Here is a 22,173-nt window from a genome sequence, read left to right on the forward strand (position 1 = left end):
ACAATAACGTACGTGCACCAATATATACAAATTAAAATACAAAAATGAAATAAATTAAAACATGCAAAATATACAATAAACAAATTAAAATCATTAAAATATCCCGTATTATGGGTAGACAACATTATTTATAATATTTACAAGTTGCGCAACGAAATCAATTTTACAACCCTATTTACAATATGTACACCACATTCGATCACATTCGATATGCACGGCCGAACCCCCTGGCGGGATTGATTCGCCGGCGGGCAAACTGTCAATGAGTGACAGTTCGCCGAAACGTCATAAATCTGTCAGAGTCAACTGACACAGCATTTCTATTGTTCGATATGTTTATGTTTATGCTGTGCAGTAATGGAAAATAACGAAGTTAAAAGTGGCCTTTTTAGTGAATAAATCGGTAAGTAGTACGTACGTTTATGTATAAACATATCGAAGACTGATCTTCGTATGTATTTGTGTTTTCTTTTAAGGTTGAATGAATTCATTCAGGTGGGTTGCTGTGCTATGTGGCAACAATCTTTACGGCGAAAGATTGTCCCATAGCAAACCCATAACGGTCCCGGGACACCGTGATAATCATCTTGCCTCTGCAAGATGCAATCAGGTAAGTAATGTGTACACATAAAAATTCCATCCTGCTAATGATTGGAATATAATTATTAGATTTGGCCAAATAAAGCAAATGGGCGATCCCCTCCCAACATCTCCATAGGTGGAGAAAGATGAGGGAAATTTCATTAACCCCTCGCCTCCTTCTCCGATCCTACCAGTGCTGGTATGGATCCCCGTAATAAATCAGGTAAGTGGGATCATTTTATTGCATGCTAGCCATTTTAAACGACTGATCGGACTCTTTCATCCGTCGGTCGAACTACATTAGGACTAGACTAACAGCTAATTGATTCTCATTACAACTAACACAACCGACTAACAATTCCATTGTCCTTTGGTGTTATAAAATTATTAAAATTGGTTTCTCAAATTCTTTCCAGGTGTTCATCCTTTCGGCGGTGATTGCACCAAGTGACTGGGGGCAAAAAGTAATCCCGCACAGCACCGGGAAGTGGACAATCTGCCGTAGGTAACAAAATAGAAAAGATTGAGAAATAAATTATTGAATTTTTAGTTGAATTTGTTTTTCTTTTTATTGTAAGAAAAGACTTTTTGGTGGGTTCCAGGTGTGCGTCCGGAACAGGGAATTTTCATTGAAGAATTAGGTTCCATTATCGAAGTTATTTTCGTGCACAGTTCTTTGGCCGTTGGTTCTGCTCGAAGTTTATTGTTGGCCTTTTTCCGTCGGATCTTAAAAGTCCGGGTTTGCTTTCGTAGGGATTCGGGGTTCGAAGATTGGGAATTTGAAGAATGGAAAGCACTACCAGGTAAGTCTCGGGAAAATTCGGATGAAGGAAGCATCGACTTACTGGTGAAATCGGGAGAAAAATAACCGGAAGAATAGCGTGACACTGGGCTTCTTTTCGTTCCCTTATCGACCTGAAGTTGGTCTTCCGAATTGGATTCGGACTCGCTGAAGGACATATTGTTTTCATCGGAATCGGAACTAGGAATTATTAATTCATGGTTTTCTTCTGGTTCCGACTCCGGTTCCCTGAATTCGCATGTCGCGCTAGGGGGTAAATAGCGAGAATTGGCATCGCTTGTGACGATGTCCATGTCACGCATAAATAAATTAATGATTCGTTTAATTTTTACGACATCTGCTGGCATCATTATCCCCGAAGTCCTCTGCTCCCGAATGGTGTGCAAAGTTTCTTCGAGGTCCAGCTCTAACTCCTCTAGCGGGTAGTTAGGATGCGTCGATAGTAACGGACCGGGAATCTCAGTAGATTCTTCCAAGTCCGATTCGTCCGCATCATATGTCTGCGGCTGCCAATTTATTGCTGCATAATTGGTTTCAGCCTTTGCTCGTCGCTTGCGTGTCATTGTTTATGAGAATCAGTGGTGGTTAAGTGGGTGAAAACAAAATCATAAAACACAGTGACGGATCAAAACAAAACAAGTTAAAATAAATTGTGCGCGTATGTTGTCAGATTAAATGGACATAAAACGTAAAGCATAATTATGATATATGTTATTAATGTCAATATACGGTTCACGAAACACAAAATTTGCCAACATCAACGAATTTTTGATCGGAAAAAACGACAATCGATCGCAAATGTGTCCGTGATGTGTTCAGGACCTCTTTTGAAGGCAAAAACCTTGTACAAACACTTTTTCCACATCAAGGAATAAACAGTGATCTAAAGGTGGATGTCATTCGTGCAAGCACGGATCCCTGCCACCTCCCGTCGGCAAAATCGTTAGATTTTTGTATACTACGACGGACCCTTGATTACCGTTCGCGGACTTTTGGCTGGGAGCCAATTGAAACTCCCCCTTTTTCTAATCGACAACTAGCAATAGCCAGGCCAGACCAGGACACAAGAGACTCTCCGGCAATCCCAGGGTCGGCTAACTACTGGGTAATCAAGGGTTTTTCGCGGTAAACAAAAACTAACAACACAGAACTTTCACATTACTTGCACATAATTTTATTTTTCCTAATTGTGGTGTGTGCGTGTTGTTCTGTGTAATAAATTTGTGTTAATTTGTTAAGTGTGACCTAGTTTTAACGATGGTACCGGTACATACCGCTGCTGCTGTTGGTGATGGGAGCAGAATGGCCGACACAGCGACTCCTGTCGAGCTGTGCGACCAGAAATCTCGCCGGAATAGCGAGGCGAGCGGTGAACGGACGGTCTTCGTCCGACGGGGCCAGCGGGCGTTGCTGGACGATGGTGGGCAGGCGTCTTCCCTCGTAGGCGCGATCGGCCGGCCGTGGCTTAGCCACCTTGGACGGCCGAGAGGGGAATTCCTCCTTGACGATTAGGGCTCTACGGCCCGAGGAATCGTCCGATGAAGGACGACAGAATCCTTTACGATTTAGGCGCGAAAGCCTGACGGCTTCGCGGGCCGAGCCGTGTGCTGGACGGAAAAGCAGTCCGAAAAAGACGTAGAAAAAGAGAGGTAGGAAAAGAGAGGTCCTGAACACTTTTTCCCCGGAGCTCACACTAGCTCCCACTAGAAAGGGGGGGGGGGTTCACTTGGAATACTGCACTTTACTTTCACTTCACAGCACACGGACGCCTGATTTACTAAGAGCCCGAATTTGGGCAATGGCTCCTCTTTTAAAAGAAATTCCCTCCATATTTCCCGCTATTTTGCATGTCATTTTATCCAACATGGCATTTATCCAAGCTTGATGCCATGTTGGATATTTTATAGCGCTCTCATATAATTACAGCGGTACCAAACCCTAACGCTTCTGTGGTAGCTCTGCTGGTATTACACGAGAAACGTGAAGGCTCCGACAAAACAACATAATTACAAAACAAAAATCAACAATTTGTAACCAAACGGTTACAATCCAAAAACAGTGAATTGCACTTGGACGGCACAACTTACGATGAAGAACTATGTTACTCATTCAGATCTTGAAGAATTCAATACAGAATGTTATGCAGAAAACCGCGAGAAGATTAGAGTTTGCCCGGCTTAGTTATTAGCATTTCTCTGACGTGGGGTTTGAGCAAATTTCGTTTCTTTTACCTTTGAAAAGAAATAAATTCACCCCTACAACACTCCAGTACAATGCTAATATCTTTGCCTAATAAACTCTAATCTTCTCGCAGTTTTCAGCATAACATTCTGTATTTAATTCTACAAGAACTGAATGAGTATCATTGTTCTTGATCGTAAGTTGTGCCGTCCAACTGCAAATCACTGTTTCTGGATGTTTCTGCATAAATTTTTCCATATAAACGTCCAACGAATTTAGCACCGCCCAAACGTTGACCGATTTGGCTGAAATTTTGTCCAGAACATCAGGGCATCAAATAGAACCAAATAAGAGGGCGGCCCATCAAAAAATTTGAAAAAGTGTTTTTTGATTGTTTCAAGAAATAAAGCCTGCCCACGTTATATTTCGGACACTTAGATAATGTCCAAATGATTTATTGCCATTTTATCAATTTAGACGACAACTAAAACATGCTGAAAATGTCACATAAAGCGAAGAGATTCAGCTGCCATGTAAATTGATCGTCTCAGTGATTTGTAATTATTTTTAAAAATCGCATTGGAAGATGGGTGTCCAAGATTTAACGTGGACAGGATTTAACATAGCATTGCAAAGCATGCTCTTGCACAAATCGTAGATGGAGTTGCAGAGATAAACATACACCCAGTTCTTTTTTACACGGGTGGGTTTTAGTCGATTATAACCTTTAGCGTTAATGAAACTATGAGTTAACCCCATGAAAAAAATCACAAAAAATCAAAGAAAATTCAAAGGGTATTTAAAAAGCTGTAAAAAATCAGATCAACCGGAATATTTGAAAATACCGACCGTGTAGAAAAAATATTGGGTGTCATTATAGATCTTGCCATGGTCTTAAGAAATAGACAAGAATTCAGTTAGATAGTTTTTCTTAAGTCTGTCGAAACAAAACTTTAAAATTTTCGTCAACAAAATTCCCGGTTATTTCCCGGTTCTACCGGATTCCCGGTTAATTCCCGGTTTTCCCGGTTCAGTGGCCACCCTGATTATTGATATTGATGCTATTCTTTTACGTGTTAAATTGAGTTTCCCACGATTCAGTATTACCTTAATATTTTTTCTTGCGAGTATTAAATCGTTTCGCAACAAAGACGGCCTATTTCCTTGTAAAATTTCCTATGTTGCCGATGTACTCCATGTATGTTTTAAGAGCTTAAAGGGAAGCGTTGGGAAACGGTTTTCCATAAAAGTTACTGTTTTTATAGTAAATTTCATACACGTAAAAAAAATTTAATGTTGTTAATCTTATATAATAAAAATAAAATGGTCTGTGTTCGTATTCGCATAACTCTAAAACGGCTGGATGGATTTTCTTCATTTCTTCAGCAGATATATTTGTTATCCTTTCCGACGGGTTTATATGATATTTCTTCATGTGAAAATCATGGGTAAGGTTGAGTTAACCGAGATAAACTAAAATTGAGATTCGTGTGGAAGGGGTGCTTGGTGGCCTTGTGTCACTGCTTCTGCCTCATAAGCAGGAGATTAAGGGTTTGATCCCTGGCCCTTTCCAAATTTCCTATTAGATAATTTCGTTAGTCATATAACTCAATCTCTTTGCAAATCATATTCTCATTGCTAGCAAGTATGATTCTAAATATAGAATTGTTATAAAAAGCTGCCTGTTACTTAGTAGCAGAAAATAAAATGTAAAAATAGATTGGTATTCATTTGTACCCGCATACGAATGCTAAATACGATCGCTATGCTCGTGCAGGCCTCATACAAGTAAGAATGTGTGAGGTTGATGTGCGGGTAGCGATGGTGTGGTAGACGTGTGCGTGGTATTAGAATCCAATAGCATTCGAATTCTAATTGGAAAAAATGATTCCCATTAGAATTCACTTTAATACTTTGTCATTACTCTAGTACTTCTAATTCTCATTCATATATTCCTATCCCATAGATCGCATCACTTACCAAAGTGAATCCAGATAATATATCCCTTCATACTAACACAATATCCTATCCTAAGACTATCGTGGAGATGCAGAGGTATACACGGTCTCTAGTAGCAACGAGAGTTGAACTAATAATCCTTCCTTCCCTTGATGACCATAAGGACGTGGCCGGCGCCGTAATTGACTTAGTAAAATGCATTGAATTTCCGAAATTTGCACATTGAGAATGATAGCTAAACCCAAGCTCCATTCAATTGGTTCCCTGTGCAATTTCGCAAGTTCTAATCAATCACGGAGTAGCAACTACGAATTGTACGGTTATCCTGCTCATGCTCATGCTCATAAACTAAAATTGAGATTCGTGTGGATATATCGCAAGGGCAGTTTACAACACGCATTTTCGCCTACTATGCAGGACAACGTCTGCCGGGTCGACTAGTTATTAATATTTCTAATACTTTTTTGCCCAAGCAGGCGCTTAATGACATGTATAAGAAAAAAACTTATATATCGCATTAGTCACATACCTTCGGAAACTTATACTGAGCATGAGCATGAGCATTAGGGTGTCCCAAAATTGGACAAAGTCTGGGATTTTGGGGGCTCAACCTTCAAATGAAAGCTTAGGGTAAAACAAAAGAAAAATTGTTCTACGACAACTCTGGGAAATGACGTTTAGGGGTGGCCCTGACGCGTTTTATAAAAAAAGTGCATTTTTTATAGGTAACATCGAAAATACCGGTATATCGGAAAGAAATTCGATGAAACCCATCCATTTTATATTTTTTACATTTAACTTAGGGTCTATACTTTATGGTAAAACTTTGATACCGCATGTTTTAGGTCTATATATTTTTCACTGATGCTTTAAATGCCCAAAAATGATGAATTTTTCTTAATATTTTTTCGGAACTAGATATACATAGAAAGGTGTGGAATTTTATAACGAATATTTTGCTAAAAATAGCAACCTTCTATCTCTATCCGTTTAAAAGTTATTCACGATTTACTGCAGCTTGGAAAAAGACTTTTTGAAATTTCGGATCATAATACCTGGATCATGTTTAAGTAAAAAACGCCTACTTTTCCATACCAACCAAATGAGCGCTTTAATAACCAATATAGTATTCATATGAGTTGCATAAAATTGATTTTAATACTTATTTGAGTGTTATAATGGAAACCCAACGATGGACCAGCAGTAACATGACTGACTACAAATTGTTCAGTTAGTCTGTGTGAGTACTCAAATAGATTGATGAATATGGTTTCAAAACTACCCATAGGTAGGTTCAGCTATCGTTTCATGGTTTGGTGAGCTGTGCAATGTTTCACATGAAAATCAATTGTTTTCTGACCAACTTGATTTTTTAACCAGCACGATCATGTGAAGTTAATCCGGCTGGATCATTTTGGTCCCGATTTATCGATGCAATCAATTTATCATTGTATTCATTATTGGTAGGCAAAATAGTTCGTAATTAGTGTAGATTGTTCTTATTTCCAGAGATTCCGTAGATGGTAGATGCCAAATATTTCAATAGAGATAGGATAGAGATAGAAGGTTGCTATTTTTAGCAAAATATTCGTTATAAAATTCCCCATCTTTCTATGTATATCTAGTTTCGAAAGCATTATGATGGATACCCGTTTTGGATGCATTAATAAAAAATATTAAGAAAAATTCATCATTTTTGGGCATTTAAAGCATTAGTGAAAAATATATAGAGCTAAAACATGCGGTATCTAAGTTTTACCATAAAGTATAGACCCTAAGTTAAATGTAAAAAATATAAAATGGATGGGTTTCATCGAATTTCTTTCCGATATACCGGTATTTTCGATGTTACCTATAAAAAATGCACTTTTTTCATAAAACGCGTCGGGGCCACCCCTAAACGTCATTTCCCAGAGTTGTCGTAGAACAATTTTTCTTTTGTTATACCCTAAGCTTTCATTTGAAGGTTGAGCGGCTCAACTTGAGCCCCCAAAATCCCAGACTTTGTCCAATTTTGGGACACCCTAATGAGCATGATTGACCGCCCACGGTTGCTACTCCGTTATTGCCAGGTCAGCTGTAATTACACAGAGAACCAACAGATGAAGTTTGGGACTAACATCATCTTCAATGTGTAAGAACTGGTGACCCAAAAATAAGCAATACCAGCGCCGGCCGTGTCCGAATGCAGGTTAACTAAGGAATGGGTAGGAAAATGTTGACGTGATACTCGCTTTGATAGAAGCCGACGAGTCATCTGCACTTCCACGAGAAATCACTGGGATGTTGGATATATGGGGTAGGTATTGTGGCAGGGTTCGTTTTGGTAAACGGTATGCCGTGTATAGCGTGTAGTTTGATCAATTCAAAACATAATCGAACGAACACTAATTATTTTAATTACCGACCGCACTAAGCAGAACAAAATTGTCGATGACCAGCCGATCTCTCTGCTAACCGCACAAAGCAGAACAATATTTTCGATGACCGGCCGATCGTTCTGTTTACTGACGCGAACTGCATCTTCACTTTCGAATTAATTTACTCACCCGCACAAAGCAGAACAACATTTCGATGATCGGGCGATCGTTCTGCTAACCGCACAAAGCAGAACAAGTTATGTCATGACCGGCCGATCGTTCTGCCTACTAAATAAATCACGACTGTACGTGACCTCTGAATGCTGAATGCAATTCCGACAGAAAATTTGATACTCCTAAATAAACGTATATGAGGCATGTTTCCAAGTACAGCATTGCGATTAATAAAATCTATTCACATATCGACCGCACAAGCAGATCAAAAGCTTCTGATTCTCACATACCTTCGGAAACTTATACTTTTCATTAACTTATGAATGTTATTAGCTTTTTTATATGGGATCACTCATTAGGTGGCATAATGAATAGTATAAGTATTTTCGAATTGTTTTTTGCCATAACATATAAGGTTATTTTTTTTACAAAAAAGTCAAAATTTGAATCACTCTAATGTCCACGCATCCTTTAACACGATACTTCAAAAACCATCTCTGTTGCAAACACAATGCAGTGGACATGGCTACTTTAACGTTTATGTCATACCACTGGTATGCTTCTTCTTCTTCATTGATATTACATACTCTACTGGGATATTGCCGCCTCGCAGTCCATTAAGCATTACCACAGTAATTAACTGTGAGGATTCTAAGCCAAGTTACCATTTTTGCATTCGTAAGGCTTTGCCCAATTGTCACAGAAATGGAGGACAGCATCCATTTGTGAACAAACCGTTTTATTTTTTGAGGTGCTTACGAATTATACCATTAATGAAGAACTTTTTTTATCAGTAGAGCGCTTAAATATTAGGAATGGTAGTCCACTTTATTTTCTCTGCGTAAATAACGTTCCCAATGCGTGATCTGAGGAATAATGTGAGATAAAGTCTGTTTAGAATAATCGTTTTGAGTAAAAACAACAGATTTTCTATAGAGAGAAAAGCCATATCAAGCGAAAAAGTCTACATGTATGTACAAATATATGAACCTAGGTCAGTATAAATTTCAAATCGAGCCAATCAACCAACAACTCAAGCAGCACAGCACACACGCTACGCCTAAGGCGCGCTCTTCACCACCAGCAGCTGAGTTTTGGTTTAGAGAAGCAGCTACAGAACACGAGCTCCTTGAATTCGCTCTCACAAAAGGCACCGTGGTTCGTTGAATGGATAGAAATGCGCGGTTCTCAAGGCAGTCGGCAGTCAACCACGTTAGACACTCGATTTCACTCGACTTTATGTGTATTTTGGTTCTGCGTTCGCTGACATGCTCAATGGTGTTGCTACCTACCCCTAGCCGGGGCTTCTGGGGTGGTTTAAATGGTTAGTCTTGTGTTAGCTACCGGGTCGATCGGTCTGATCTTAGAACCGCGTGCGTTCGAGTTCGTTCGGCAAGTTCGACCGGGACTGTTCCTGTTTATTTTTTACGTTGTTTGCTCAAACCAGACACCCGACAAAGGTGCGTGCTTTGGTGACTAGTGTCTAGCTGATTTCCTCACCGGCGACGTCGTCGATTCCGATAGCAGAAGCAACTCGTATCCAGACTTCTGTGAGTGGTAAATGCGTGGAGAATGATGAACTGGGACCGGTTTTCTGACATGTGTATTGGGAGATGCAATAAGTTAAAGATGTGACACTTCCTGGTTATTTTGTTTACCACAGCAAAGAGAATCTTTCATATTTCGCGTGGGAACCATATTCGAAAATAGCAATTTCGCGTTCGTTGTCGGTCGGTTGAAACAATCGTGCTCAACGTGTTTAACAGCAACAAACTATGACATAACTGCGCTAGTGTTGCAAGTTAGCGAGAGCGTATAAGAAATCACTTACTAAGGCAGATACTAACTACCCGTCTGATCTGTGTGCTTCTTGCTCTCGGTGTCTCGCTTTGTGTATTTTCCTCAGTCGATTCGAAGTTGCTAGATAGTACATGATGCATAAAAGGCATGAAACAGGTTAACGTGCATGAAGCACATTTGGGCTTGCGTTGCGGCTTGATGCAACGACGCTTGATGACGGGTAGTGCTGCTTTGGCAGAGATCCATGTTGAACATTGCATCGGGATTAGTGAGCAGCACAAGCGACGTGCTTACGATTCGAACTATAAACAAATTTCAAGCGTGATTTAGAATTTCAAGGCCACAACGTCGGATGACACGGCGCATTATTAATTGTATGCTTCACATTAAGTAGACACGGACTTTCATTCAGAATGAATCAACAATGTGATTAACTTAACAATTCTCGGGTACTTATTCAAAAGGACGTATGTGATTTTGTAAACAAAGATCCAAAGGTCGATTTGTCCAATCTGATAGCACTCCCACGCAAACCATCACCACAGACAGGTAGTGGAAGCCTTCGGCTACCTATTGGTGGTGTTGGTTTGCGTCGGAGTGCTATTAGATTGGACAAATCGACCTTTGGATCTTTGTTTACAAAATCACATACGTCCTTTTGAATAAGTACCCGAGAATTATGTACATGTTTGTAGATTCATACGAAAGTAGAATATTCTAAAACATACATTATTGCTAGTGGGAATGAGAATGTATGTAATCCATCTTTAGAAACAAACGATTGCTCACACTGTTTAGTAATTATTTATTAATTTATAAATAGAAATAATTCAAATTGTCAATCAATTTCGTTATATATTTACCATTCGGAATATTTTAGCACCTTCTGTTATGTAAAGTATAGACCAGAACGTTTTGCTGCGCGAGGTATATTGTGTCGGAAAGTAATGAAGTACGCCTCCACCGATTTGGTGATTTGGCGTTATTGTTATTATGTACTCTAAATAATGAAGACCGAAACGCATAAGATAAATTACTTCTATTTTGAGCCATATAATGTCAAGTTGGAAGTACTTATGGCAATTAATACGATTCATCTACACAGACTAAAAAGCTATTTTGTGATGTGATTTATTGAATTATTCATTTCAAGTCTTGTGATCGTACGATCTCTACACAGTACAGGGCATCGTAGCTAAGAAGAAAATACATGAAAAATATACTTTGCTCCAAATGTTTCTCATATGTATGGTGGTGCTGTTACAAAGTTTCGTCCTTGAGATATCTAAGTTCAGTATACTTGCTAGCGCATTCAAATCTCCACGAAACACTTCCACTAATAATGCTACTGTGATTTCTCATGCTTTGATACAATGTTTCTCGAACTTCGCCAAGAAACATACATCGAAGTATTTTCTTTAGCATTACTTTGGGTGCAGAAACCGTTTGCAATTAGTATAAAAGCATGTAATATGATTGGTTTTAGATTTTGCAAATACTACACCCGAATACGTTCGCACATTCAGAAACACGTTTACTAGATTCATCAAGCTGGGTGCTGTTCGTATAAACATTTTGGCTCTCCGGATGTACAGCCTAATTGGAGAATCAAGAAAAAGTATGTTATGCCACTAGGCATTTTTTCAAGAAACGATAAAGCAGAACCGCAAATCACGACAGAAGTCTAAATTTGAAATTTAAAAATAAATCATGCATTCCGTCGTGACATAACAACGTTTTGACGAGCATGACACATGGTTTCACAAGAGACGATTTTCTGCGTGACGTTACGATAAACAAAAATTTGTGGCTTTTGGTTTCCAAAATCTCAAAAATGTTGTACACTTGAAGATTAAGAACGACTTTGTTGGGTAATATGGCCAAAATATAGACTAAGTTCCGTTTATTCAACTTTAACATTATATCGCCTGTGAAAGAAAGTAATTAGATTCCTATGCTAAATTATGAAGGATATTTCAAGAGTACTGTGTGTGTAACATTTGGAACAAACTGAGAAAATTAGCTTGTAAGTTTTCAAAATTTATGTTTACACCCAGGTTTTTTTTACACGGTTTGGTTTTGGTCGTTTAAAACCTTCAGCGTCAAGGAAGCAATGAGTTAACCCCACGAAAAAATTCACAAAAAATCAAAGAAAATTCAGAGGGCGTTTAAAAAGCTGTGAAAGGTCAGGTTAACCGAAAAATTATTGAATTCCAACCGCGTTAAAAAAAACCTGGGTGTATTTCTATTTGAAAACTAAAAAATTGTAAGGTTTTTCGTCCCTGACTATGAAATTTGCACTGCGTGTGAATATTTCAGTTATTTTGATAAAAACATATGTTATAATGTTCTGCGTCAGGTAAAACATATCTTCATTTGGCATTACAAACCCCACTGTTAATCAAGCCCTTCCACAGTTATTAATTGCGTTTCTATTTTCAAAAACGATGGTGGGCTATATATAACTCCTTTGTACGGTTCTTACCTCCAAACGTGAGTTAAGAAACTCCCAGGGTCGTATCATGCGATTTACTCAATCCACTCAATCAGCTATAGAAAACTATCCAGCAAAACAAACAGCATAATCATGAATGAATGACGAAAGAGGTTCATCCACCAGGGGTGAAACCAATTAGCTTTACCAACTTTACCTTTTCGAACCTCGGAAATATTTCAGCAAGTGGGGGTTGGGAAATTCTACCTTTTTCCGGGAATTTACACCGAAACGAGGATGATATGCAGCGAAATGAAGTAAACTTCAGCAAACTTGATACTCGATCAAATAGTTCAAACAGTGTTATGAACTAGAATACAATTTTGTACACTATCGAATTTATTCACCTTTAGTGCCTAATTTTATTGCTAGTTCCGTGATCACGATTCCTAACCTACTTTCTCTACGACCTCTTCTGAACTATTTAGCATGCTATTTATAAAAAAAAAACAAAACCAGCGCGACTAAGGCCTAAACGCAATACAACGGAACGGTGACGGAAACGGAAAATTTGACAGTTAGCCCATATATTTTCTGTCAAATGTTCCGTTTCCGTCGCCGTTCCGTTGTATTGCGTTTGGGGCTTTACGGTTGTTGATGGGGTGTGGGCTGACTCACGATGATGGAGAACCACTGCATAGAACGGGATAGTAATTGTACTCGCTCGTCAGCAGTCTGCGGGTTGGCGAATCTATTACGATTCCTGGAATGTCCGGAAGACGTCCGGTCAGCGACGGGCCATTGGATTATTCAACAATGGCGATCATGTGATGGGTTCGACGATGCCGGTACTCAAACGATGGGGTCCACAAAGTCGGAGATCGGATAATGGGTCCAACGATGCCGGTACTTGGACAATGGGCTTCACAATGCCGGCGATCAGATACTGGTGTTCTTTCGTCTCCTATTGCTGCCAATTTTGAGGTTAGATTCCTCCGTGGTTGGTACCAACGTCCTGGATACGACACTTCGTGCGAATTGGATCCCTCTGCTGCGAATAACTCCAACGGAGAAATCACAGGGCTGGTTTCTGGCTCAACACCCGAATTGGGCTATCGGAAGTTGGACAACCTGACGTTCGAAGAGCCTCCGGGTTAGTTTAAAGGACGGAAAAAAGGCCCATTTGGCCTATTTAGGCTGGCATTAATCACTTGGCATCATTATTTTCCCTCGGTTCCCCAAAACTAACATTAGTGTATAAGAATCATGAAAAAATGTATTCATAAACATGATTACGGCTCCGTAACGCTTTACGACATATGAGCCTTCCAAATAAATGATAGTTAAAAAAAATATTTTCCCTATTGTCCCGTTATCAATTCAGTAGTAACCGTAAATTACCTTTTTTCCATAAAGTCGTTCCACAATCCACGTGGAATCTATTCCGTTCAATTGCAACACAGCACCCTAAATTTAACACATAAATTTTTAGGTTATCTTTTATTAACACAACTAACATACCTTTTTACCTTCTCTTAACTTCTACTAACACTTGACTTTTATTATTTAAAATCCTCTAACTTTCAAGGACCAACTATTAACACTAAAAGATAAGAAAAACAATTACTTAAGTTTCCAACATATTAGAATTGTAAAATCATCAACACTCGAACTTCCAAGTTGCTTGAGATATTGAGCCAGAAAGAACGAAAGACCAATCTCATAACTATGGGGAATCACCTTAAGGAGATTCTCTGGCACTGTTGACCTTAAAGATTGCTTCGAAGATGAGCTATCTGCTCTCAAAACTAAATGGCAGCACTTGCTCACCAGAAGACAGGTGCATATAAAGGAATTAGCCCATTATTGTGCATTTGGTGAAGCCAACGCTATTTCATTGAAACCATCGGTTACAACTATTACACCGTCTTGCAAACAAACAAAAAATCAATAACATATTATTATGTAATTTTAAGGACATTGCACATTTTTACATGAATTTATGACTTACGCCCTTTTGGAAAAATACCCAAGATTTGCTCCATTATTAATAAAATGCTCTTACATATCGGGACCGCTTTGCGATTTGGGCGTAACTTATTTTGTAAACAAACATTGGAAGGCGAATTCCTGCTAAAACAAGCATTTCATGAGGAAACCACGGTATGGATCTGACAGATTAAGCTTTCCTCTACCAGATAAGGGAATTAGTTTAGGATGAAAACGCTTGCATTCTCCGGAATCCATGAAGCAATGTTTGTTTACAAAATAAGTTACGCCCAAATCGCAAATCAGTCCCGATATGTTGATCATATGGAGTAATGTGTGTGTTTGTTGTGCCTGTTGACTGTTAAACAAAAACAAAAAATAAGAAGCGCTCCAATTCTTTGGTTTCGACTGTGTAATTGGGGCCAGGCTTGTAAAATGTCATCTGCATGTCATTTGACTAATTTGTTCATAACTTTCTACAGAAGCCAAATTTATTCCATAATTTTAGATGTACTCATAACGCTTGAGTAGGGCTATATTTTTGTCCAAGGGTACATTGCTCTAAATATTACATATGAGGCTGGATAGTGAAAACTCTGCAAAATGTCACGTGTCATTTGACATAATGTCATTTGAATGACATTTTGCCTCCCGCGCCTCAGATTACATATTTACAGCAATGTCTTGTTAGACAAAGTTGTAGGCACATTTAAGCGCTATAAGTTCGTCATACCTCAGGAATGATGGCTACCTTCAGAAAAAAGTTCTGGGAATATTATACAACCGAATGCAAATGACATTTTACAACACTGATTGGGGCTAGATTCAAGGAGTAGTAGAATTTATTATATTCATATATTATGGCCTCCTATATGCAAAGCATGCAGCAGAGATCACGCAGAAATTGCAAATATTTATCAACCGATGTCTACGTTTTATAATTTGGGCATGGTAGCCTCACAGCTGAATCTTGAATGGTGAGCTCCATTGACGATGACATCAAAAGCTGATATCAACAGAAATTCGAGAGCGTAAATGGAGGCGGGTCGGCCACACATAACGAAAGAGCGAAGATGAAATCTGCAAGCAAGCGCTGGACTGGTATCCGGCAAAATATCGCAACAGAGGCAGACCCAGAGACTCGTGGCGACGAAGCCTCAACAAAGAAATAAAGGAAATCGGCTGGAATCTGACCTGGGCACAGTTCAAGGCAAAGCGAGCAGCCGCCCAGGATGGAAATCTTTTACGATGGACCTATTTTCCCTTACGAAATGTATTACACGCAAAAAAGCGTTTATGAACTCGTGAACTAACAAGACCACGGTTTCGACAACAAAACGTATTCTGTATTCCCCGCACCTTTCGATAAGATTGATAATGCTGAAAAATTCGGTCGCCTATGTTTCACTTAACTTAGTTGGTTGGCTTCTTATATGCCAAATCCGGTGATCCACAAGGAAGTCATCTCGGTTCATTGACGACAATAATTTTATTCCCATTTACTATCTCATTCGCTCATGACGTGAAATGATACTGTCTTATCAGTTATGTCGATGATGCTATATTTCTACTAGATAAATCTGTCGGATGGTACCTTATCAATCAATTGAATCTATATGCTGATGAATTCTTAATTTTTTCTGGCAAACATTCGATTGAAGTTCTGAAAAATGGAACGAAAACCTCAAAAAAATAATGTTTTGAATATGTATAATATTTTTTCCATAAAAAACCTTGATTAATCCACAGATCGGTGAGGATGAACCCAATATTATATCATGGGTCTCCGAGCATTCTATAAAAAGTTGGAATGAAATAATAGCCTTTCGGTACAACTTTGTTGTACGAGAAAGGTAACATTAAACATAAAAGAACTTTGCAAGAACCAAAAAGATATCATTATTTTAATGTAAATATGTATTGGAAAAAGTTCAACCTTCCATAAATAAAACAAAATTAGCAATGAATAATGGAAAAAATGTACACAATATAAAATTATGTTTTCCATAAAAAATAAAATTGTTCCACATAAATCAGAACATCTTCCTAGAGACTAAAGATACGTGAGATGATGTTAGCAGTAAGCTGACTTACAATAAAGGAGACGTCCTTTTTATCTTTAGCATTATGAAACCGTAGATTTTTAGTTTTATTTATACAATTGTTTCATAGTTTTACAATTTTTAAGCTTATTCTAACAGTTAGAATTAGTTTGGGTAACCGACGTACTCGCGGCTGACCACAGTCTAGGGATTACAAATATACAAAAGGAAAGGAAATAATTCTGGATTCCCAAATTATTGGTTGTGGTGTTGGGATTTGGCAGTAATCTGTAAAGTAAAGCAATAAAAAGAAGAAGAAAACATTTGTCATTGATTCATCTGATATCAAGAGCAGAATCAAGTAAGAATCTCTTCAAGACCGTTTGCTGTCAAACTCACTCGCTCAATCACTCAAGAGAATGATGGTAGGGTTAATCGAAACAGGCATTCCGTAAGTTCGAACAGGTAAAGGAGCTTGTCATAAAAGTAGGATCGATACGATCCCATAGAACTTCTCAGTAATCTACCAGATATGTTTACATTTGTATGAATTAGTAAGTTTAAACTATTTCCAGTCTAGTTATTGTTGTCTGTTAGGGGCCCTCCTTAGCCGTGCGGTAAGACGTGCATGCGCGACTACAAAGCAAGACCATGCTGAGGGTGGCTTGGTTCGATTCCCGGTGCCGGTCTTTTCGGATTGGAAATTGTCTCGACTTCCCTGGGCATAAAAGTATCATCGTGTTAGCCTCATGATATACGAATGCAAAAATGGAAACCTCGCAGTTAATAACTGTGGTAGTGGTTAATGGACACTCAGCTGCCATTCGGCTCTGTCCCAGTGTGGGGATGTAATGCCAATAAGAAGAAGAAGTATTGTTTTCTGTTATAGCTTTAGTAAACTGTTGTCCGGTGCTTCACCTTTCCGGGACCCACACCGTTGTAAAAAGTATAAGCTCGCTTGTCGATCACAAGAGTGGCGGGAATGCGTAAGTGATCCGAGACCATGCGAGTCCCGGTAGGTTAAGGAGTTCCGCAAATCAGTTTTAGCGAATCATTCGTCTATTATTCGAGGTTGTGTCCAATGAGTGTGCCTAAAAATAAATATCACAATTCTGTATGAAATATTGGTATATACACTATACTACAGGATCTTCAAAATTCTTATACAAAACATGCTAACTTTTCTTACATATACTATATTGAACTAAGATATTAAAACAATGACTGTATTAGAATCTTCTAAATTTATATGCAACAATATCATACAGATCTTGCAAGGTTCTAATTGTAGAACTGTATTAAAATCTGCCATCCGATCGGTTGGAACACTGTCGTGATAAGGTCAAACGAAGGACGTATTGTACCCGAGAGAGCCGAAAGAGAATCCCCATTCCGGTCCTGTGAGCTTCCGGTTGACGATGTCCCGACAGTCCCACTGTCGCCGCTCTAAAGCTCCTCCCGATAAGTTTCCACCCCCATCAATCAAGAAAGACTTCCTACGATACCCAACTTCTCGAGTTCTTTTCTGGTTCATGTTCTGAACTGTCGTATTTTTGCCCAAGCTGTGAGATTTTTATATATTCTGAATCCTCGTTAAAAATACGTATTCTGGCAAAAAATAAGATTTTTGACGTAGGACTTACGTATCTCTTTACTATACCGGATGTCATTTCAAAATATTCAAATCGACCGCGTTACGCTGTGTTGAAAGATTTTAAACGTTAATAGCGTTTGTCTCAGTGGACGAATTTCTGCGGTAAGCCCCTCAATCGACAGATTTCAAGTATGCCATCCATGTTCATGCTTGATAAGACCCGAAAAACTTGTTTCAATAGGCATGCAACTGTTTTCAATGAAAAACATTAAGATCAAGGGAACCTATAAATATGGGTACCGCATAATTCTTGCATCATTCCATTACCACGTTCTGATTGGTGCAGACACCAGCGAATGAGCAGCCGCTGGGTCTGCCGAGAAGCCATAAAATAGCGCAACGCGATTTTTTCCTTTCATTCTGACCGGGACAAGCGAAGCAACTGCATCATCGATTGAACAGCACTCACACCTTTTAGCAGGGAATGAAATCTGCACCGACCGCTTTTTCGGCTCGACACCATCGTAGCGACCATCATCAGCCGAAACCTAGCCAGTACATCAGCAGTCCACCCTACAGACCCGACAAAGCAGCAATGCTGAGCAAATACCGGCAGCACCAGCAGAGTCGAGCCGAGACCAGCCGGCATCGGTGCTGAGCCGAGACAGGCTGAAAAAAGCCACATGATGCAGCATGTATGTCCAAAAAAACAAACGGTTCTTCAGAGAGCCAATAATAGAGATCAATATCAATGCTTTCAATACCCTTCGGGATAGAAATTGTACTTGGGTGCCAAATCCAATATTCTAGAGATAAAATTTTATGCGTGATTTTCATAAATCAAGACAAAATTTTCAAAACGACTTATCTGCTTTTGTAAACAAAGATTCAAACGACGATTTGACGAATCTGATAGCTCTCCCACGCATACTAACACCATCAATAGGTAGGTGAAGGTTTCCGAAAATTTTGTCTTGAAATAGCGTCAAAACTAACAGTGGATAATTTTTCTGATTTAACCGCGAAGTGGACGAAGGACTTCGCTTGACCATGCCTTTAAAGATTCATGAGATGTCCAAATCTCTCACATAATCTTATTTGGATAAAAAAAACACCGATAACAGCTCAAACATCAATAAACTATCAATCGATTTTTCATCAAATGTTGGATTTTTTGGCATTGATAAAAAAATATGTAGATAAACATTGTTTGATACTGACCGCACACAAAGCGAACGTGACTGAATGATCGTCCCATGTTACCAATTCTAAATCTTATCACCCGAAATCCCATGTCCGAGTGTTTCCTTCCTTCTACTACTAACAATGTTGTCTCAGAAAAGAACATGTACTTCCCACCTGAACTGCAATTCTAAGCTCGCTTGCCCGGCTTATTGGCCTGTATCAAGCGAAAAGTCCCGTTAGGAAATAGACGCCAGCAGCAGCGTAAAAAAGAAGAAGCCCTTCTCGAACGCGTTGATGATGATGACGCTTTGGCTGACAAAGAAGCGGGATACAAGGCACTAGCTGATTGGCCCACCAATTGGGAAGCAGAGAAGATTCAAAATAAAGTAGGTATAAAAGAAAAGTGCATTCGCTCGCAGAGCATTCTGTCTTTTTTATACCATCACTAGAAATTCGCGGTTATTTGAAAAGATCGTTTTCTTACTTTTTGCACTTAGCCGAAGCAAACAGCCTTTTTCAAGGCTCTAAGAGTTAAAAATGATGTTCTCCTTCAGTCGCTATCGCACATCCCCTACTAAGCCAACTTGTGGTTTATTTCAGGCAGTCCTTCAGTGGGAAGGTTGCCACTGTCGAGGCTAATATTTCGTGACCGGACAGATGCTTCCTGAGTTTTTTTGATGATTCTTGTTCGAGGTAGATTTGATTTCTGTGTCGGTTTAATGAGAAGATTTTGCCAAGGAATGGTGATTATTTATCCAAAATAGTTGATGTGAGAAATTTGGACATATTATGTATCTTAAAGGCATGGTCAAGTCAAGTCCTACGTCCACTTAGCGGTTATGTCACAGACATTACCCACTGTTCGTTTTTTTTCGGGAATATATAAACAAAAAATTTGTTTGTGTGAGAAACTAGGGGGAAAGACGGCTTTGGCAGGTTTTGTTCTATTATTGGCAGGGGGTTTTTGTCGACCAAACTTTATGAAATTTGGCCACAATATACTTTGATATGCAAAGAATGTTTAGGCCAAATTTGAGCAAAATCAGTCATAAAAAACCCCCTGACAATAATAGAACAAAACCTGCCAAAGCCGTCATTCCCCTACTTATGTGCACGCACTTTGAAGAGCAATTATGGAGTACTGCTTACAATTTTTGCACCGGAAGTGACCCAGGGTGTTGAGTTTTGCCAACAACTATTGATCTGTATCGAAGAAATCGAAAAATTCGATGCCATTTTGATCAAAAACATTTTTTTTGTTGTTTTTTCGAAACTGTTCATTCCATTTCATTTATTTAGTCTACATCTATACAGATAACACTGAATCAACAATTTGACGCCACAATACACGGTTCGAGGCCGCATCTCTCCATCCTCGAATACGCCCCACGCTCGCCAAGTCGTTCTGCACCTGGTCTGCCCATCTCGCTCGCTGCGCTCCACGTCGTCTCGTACCTGCCGGATCGGAAGCGAACACCATCTTTGCAGGGTTGCTGTCCGGCATTCTTGCAACATGCCCTGCCCATCGTACCCTTCCGGCTTTAGCTACCTTCTGGATACTGGGTTCGCCGTAGAGCTGGGCGAGCTCATGGTTCATTCTTCGCCGCCACACACCGTCTTCTTGTACACCGCCAAAGATGGTCCTAAGCACCCGTCTCTCGAATACTCCGAGTGCTTGCAAGTCCTCCTCGAGCATTGTCCATGTCCATGTTTCGAAACTGTGTAAAATGGATATATGCAGTTCCTCAAACAAATGATTCATTTCTATAGCAGCACGGATTTCAAGGGAAATCAGTATGGCGCTTCCCCGAGCAAAGTCGGTTAACAAAATGAGAGCAAATTGATATTAAGCTCTGATGTTGAGATTATATTGAAAACAAAATTTGATGTCAATTTTTAGTTAATACAAATTGATATCGCAACATGTTTTCAATGTGCATTCCACAGTTATCATAATGATAGCAGTTTCACATCAAATTATGCTGTCGATTATCTAAAGTGTGTTTCACGGAAGCAGTCTGCAAACAAAATATGCTGTTGTTGTTATGAATGCTCATAGAAATAATCTAATTGAATACTCATAAACATTAAAATTTTTATGATATCAAATTTAGTAATCATGTTGATTTCATTGACAGCAAAATTTGTTTTTCAGTATGATTTCACAGTGTAAAAATATGCTCTCATTTCTGCTGTGTTAACCGTTAATCCATACAAAACGAGATCGACTGGAGTAATCAAATAACTGACATCATAAAAGCAAATTCTGATTTCAATTTTATTTCAAACTTTGCTCGGGTCATGAACGCCATAGCCTGTTCTAAACGCTGCCCGAGTACGACAAGCCCCTGACAATCATTGGCCCGTACCTGGAGATAACTGGATCCAGACTAGCCTCCCAGAATTCAAATTTAAATCTACTCACGTTTTCATGGACACACCACTCAATATGGAAGCAATGCACAACTGTCATCTTTTTATTTCAACTTTGCTGCGTCGCAGCATGCATGAAATAATAAAAATGACAGTTGTGCGTTGCTTCCGTATTGAGTGATGTGCCCTCGAAAACACGAGTAGGCTCACATTACTTATTAATGGGCCAAGCACAATGGATACGTTTGCGTGCGTTTTGACAGGTTTTCCATGGGAAAACTATCATAACGTACCCATTCGGCGTGACTGTTAAAGAGCCTCGAGGCTCATACCTCGGGAAAGTTTTCCGCCGTGTATTTTAAATGGGGCCGGGATTTTGATTCCTTCAATTCCGCCCCTTTAAAAACACACGGGAACAAAATCCGTGAACAAGATTCCCGAGGTGTATTTTATTTTTTTTATAATCAGACTAAGGCCGGAGTGGCCTGTGCTGCACATAAAAGACTTCTCCATTCAGCTCGGTCCATGGCTGCCCTTCGCTAACCATGCAGTCTGCGGAGGGTCCGCAAGTCGTCCTCCACCTGGTCGATCCACCTTGCCCGCTGTGCACCTCGCCTTCTTGTTCCCGTCGGATCGTTGTCGAGAACCATTTTCACCGGATTACTGTCCGACATTCTAGCTACGTGCCCGGCCCACCG

General features: G+C 39.4%; 3 protein-coding genes and 1 long non-coding RNA gene across 6 annotated transcripts in view; 2 read left to right on the forward strand and 2 right to left on the reverse strand.

Moving 5' to 3' along the window:
• Positions 1 to 22,173, reverse strand: part of LOC134222516 (TATA-binding protein-associated factor 172) — a 277,075-nt gene that overhangs the window by 165,391 nt on the left and 89,511 nt on the right. The window lies entirely within an intron of this gene.
• LOC134225425 (uncharacterized) lies at positions 293 to 1,111 on the forward strand. The gene is made up of 4 exons (XR_009983239.1): positions 293 to 403; positions 477 to 610; positions 670 to 805; positions 999 to 1,111. It is a non-coding gene; the product is annotated as an uncharacterized LOC134225425 (long non-coding RNA).
• LOC134221779 (uncharacterized) lies at positions 1,129 to 1,947 on the reverse strand. Its single transcript, XM_062700963.1, has one exon. The coding sequence runs from the start codon at positions 1,945 to 1,947 to the stop codon at positions 1,129 to 1,131; it is 819 nt and encodes a 272-aa protein (XP_062556947.1).
• Positions 9,284 to 22,173, forward strand: part of LOC134226955 (organic solute transporter alpha-like protein) — a 44,622-nt gene continuing 31,732 nt past the window's right edge. The window contains exon 1 of one of the 3 annotated variants that reach the window (XM_062708096.1): positions 9,284 to 9,615. The gene's annotated coding sequence lies outside the window, so the exon portion shown is untranslated. The remainder of the gene's footprint in view (positions 9,616 to 22,173) is intronic. The other 2 variants (XM_062708095.1, XM_062708097.1) reach the window with 2 other exon arrangements.

The sequence above is a fragment of the Armigeres subalbatus genome, chromosome 3 (assembly GCF_024139115.2).
Source record: "Armigeres subalbatus isolate Guangzhou_Male chromosome 3, GZ_Asu_2, whole genome shotgun sequence".
NCBI lineage: Eukaryota > Metazoa > Arthropoda > Insecta > Diptera > Culicidae > Armigeres > Armigeres subalbatus.

Excerpts from the sequence above, each read along its gene's own strand:
- LOC134221779 (XM_062700963.1), bottom strand. The coding sequence starts at position 1,947 with ATGACACGCAAGCGACGAGCAAAGGCTGAAACCAATTATGCAGCAATA.